Source organism: Miscanthus floridulus, unplaced genomic scaffold, assembly GCF_019320115.1.
Source record: "Miscanthus floridulus cultivar M001 unplaced genomic scaffold, ASM1932011v1 os_1020_2, whole genome shotgun sequence".
Classification (NCBI taxonomy): Eukaryota; Viridiplantae; Streptophyta; class Magnoliopsida; order Poales; family Poaceae; genus Miscanthus; species Miscanthus floridulus.
Window position 1 is genome coordinate 38,540 of NW_027097472.1, and position 1,461 is coordinate 40,000.

Genomic DNA, 1,461 nt, shown 5'->3' on the forward strand with positions numbered 1-1,461 from the left:
TGCGGCATTACTATGCCAAGCTTAGGCTCCCCAATGATGATGCTAAGCAGAAAGGCGCCGGCAACTGGGACAATGACAAGGACAACGGGTTCCCCGAGGTGCACAACGCCTTCATGATCTTTGGCGGACCCTCAGCATGCCTTACGGTGTGCCAACGAAAGAAGGAACGCCGAGAGGTCTTCTCAGTCAAGGTGGCCACTCTCTGATACCTCGACTGGTCTCGGGCAGTGATCACCTTTGATCGAGATGACCACCCCGACCATTTCCCAAATCCCGGGTAGTACCCACTCGTTGTCGACCCGATCGTGGGCAACACCTAGCTCACCAAGGTGTTGATGGACGGAGGCAGCGGCCTCAACATCCTCTACGCCAGCACCCTGGAGCTCCTAGAGATTGACTAGTCGAGGCTCCGGGGTGACACCATGCCTTTCCATGGCATCGTGTCGAGGAAGCGCACGTGACCCCTTGGGCGCATTGACCTTCCCGTTTGCTTTGGCACCCCCTCCAACTACCGCAAGGAGGTCCTTACCTTTGAGGTGGTTGGATTCAGAGGAACCTACCACACCATCCTGGGGTGACCATGCTATGCCAAGTTCATGGCAGTCCCCAACTACACCTACCTTAATCTCAAGATGTCAGGTCCCAACGGCATCATCACAATTGAGTCCATGTACGAACATGCATACTACTGCGACGTCGAGTGCATCGAGTACGTCGAGGCTCTCGTGGAGGCCGAGACCCTCACTGCCAACCTCGACTGGCTTAGTGGCGAGGCGCCTGACTCCAAGTGTCGCGCCGGGACGTTCGAGCCCATGGAGGCCATCAAGCTCGTCCCAGTTGACCCCGCCTACCCCGACGACCGGGCGTTGAGGATTAGCGCCACTCTCGACATTAAATAGGAAGCCGTGCTCGCCAACTTTCTCCGTGTGAATGCCGATATGTTCGCATGGAGTCCCTCGGACATGCCGGGCATACCGAGGGAGGTCGCCGAGCACGCCTTGGACATCCAGGCCGGCTCCAGGCCTTTGAAGCAGCGCCTACGCCAATTCGACAAGGAAAAACGTAGGACCATCAGCGAGGAGGTGCAGAAGCTCTTGGTGGTCGGATTCATCAAGGAAGTATCCCATCCAGAGTGGTTGGCTAACCCCGTGTTGGTCAGGAAGAAAAGTGGGAAGTGGAGGATGTGTGTAGACTACACCGGTTTGAATAAAGCCTGTCCGAAAGTCCCCTTCCCATTACCTCAAATCGATCAAATCGTTGACTCCACTACGGGATGCGAGACCCTATCTTTCCTTAATGCGTATTCTGGTTACCATCAAATCAAGATGAAAGAGTCCGACTAGCTCGCGACTTCTTTCATCACCCCATTTGGCATGTACTGCTATGTGACTATGCCTTTTGGCCTTAGAAATGCAGGGGCCACATACCAGCGGTGCATGACCCAGGTCTTTGGTGACCACA

At 55.4% G+C, this 1,461-nt stretch overlaps 1 protein-coding gene across 1 annotated transcript; it reads left to right on the forward strand.

Annotated features, from left to right (window-relative positions):
• Positions 1 to 596: 596 nt before the first annotated feature.
• On the forward strand, positions 597 to 899 carry LOC136533625 (uncharacterized). Its single transcript, XM_066526173.1, has one exon. The coding sequence runs from the start codon at positions 597 to 599 to the stop codon at positions 897 to 899; it is 303 nt and encodes a 100-aa protein (XP_066382270.1).
• Positions 900 to 1,461: the final 562 nt, after the last annotated feature.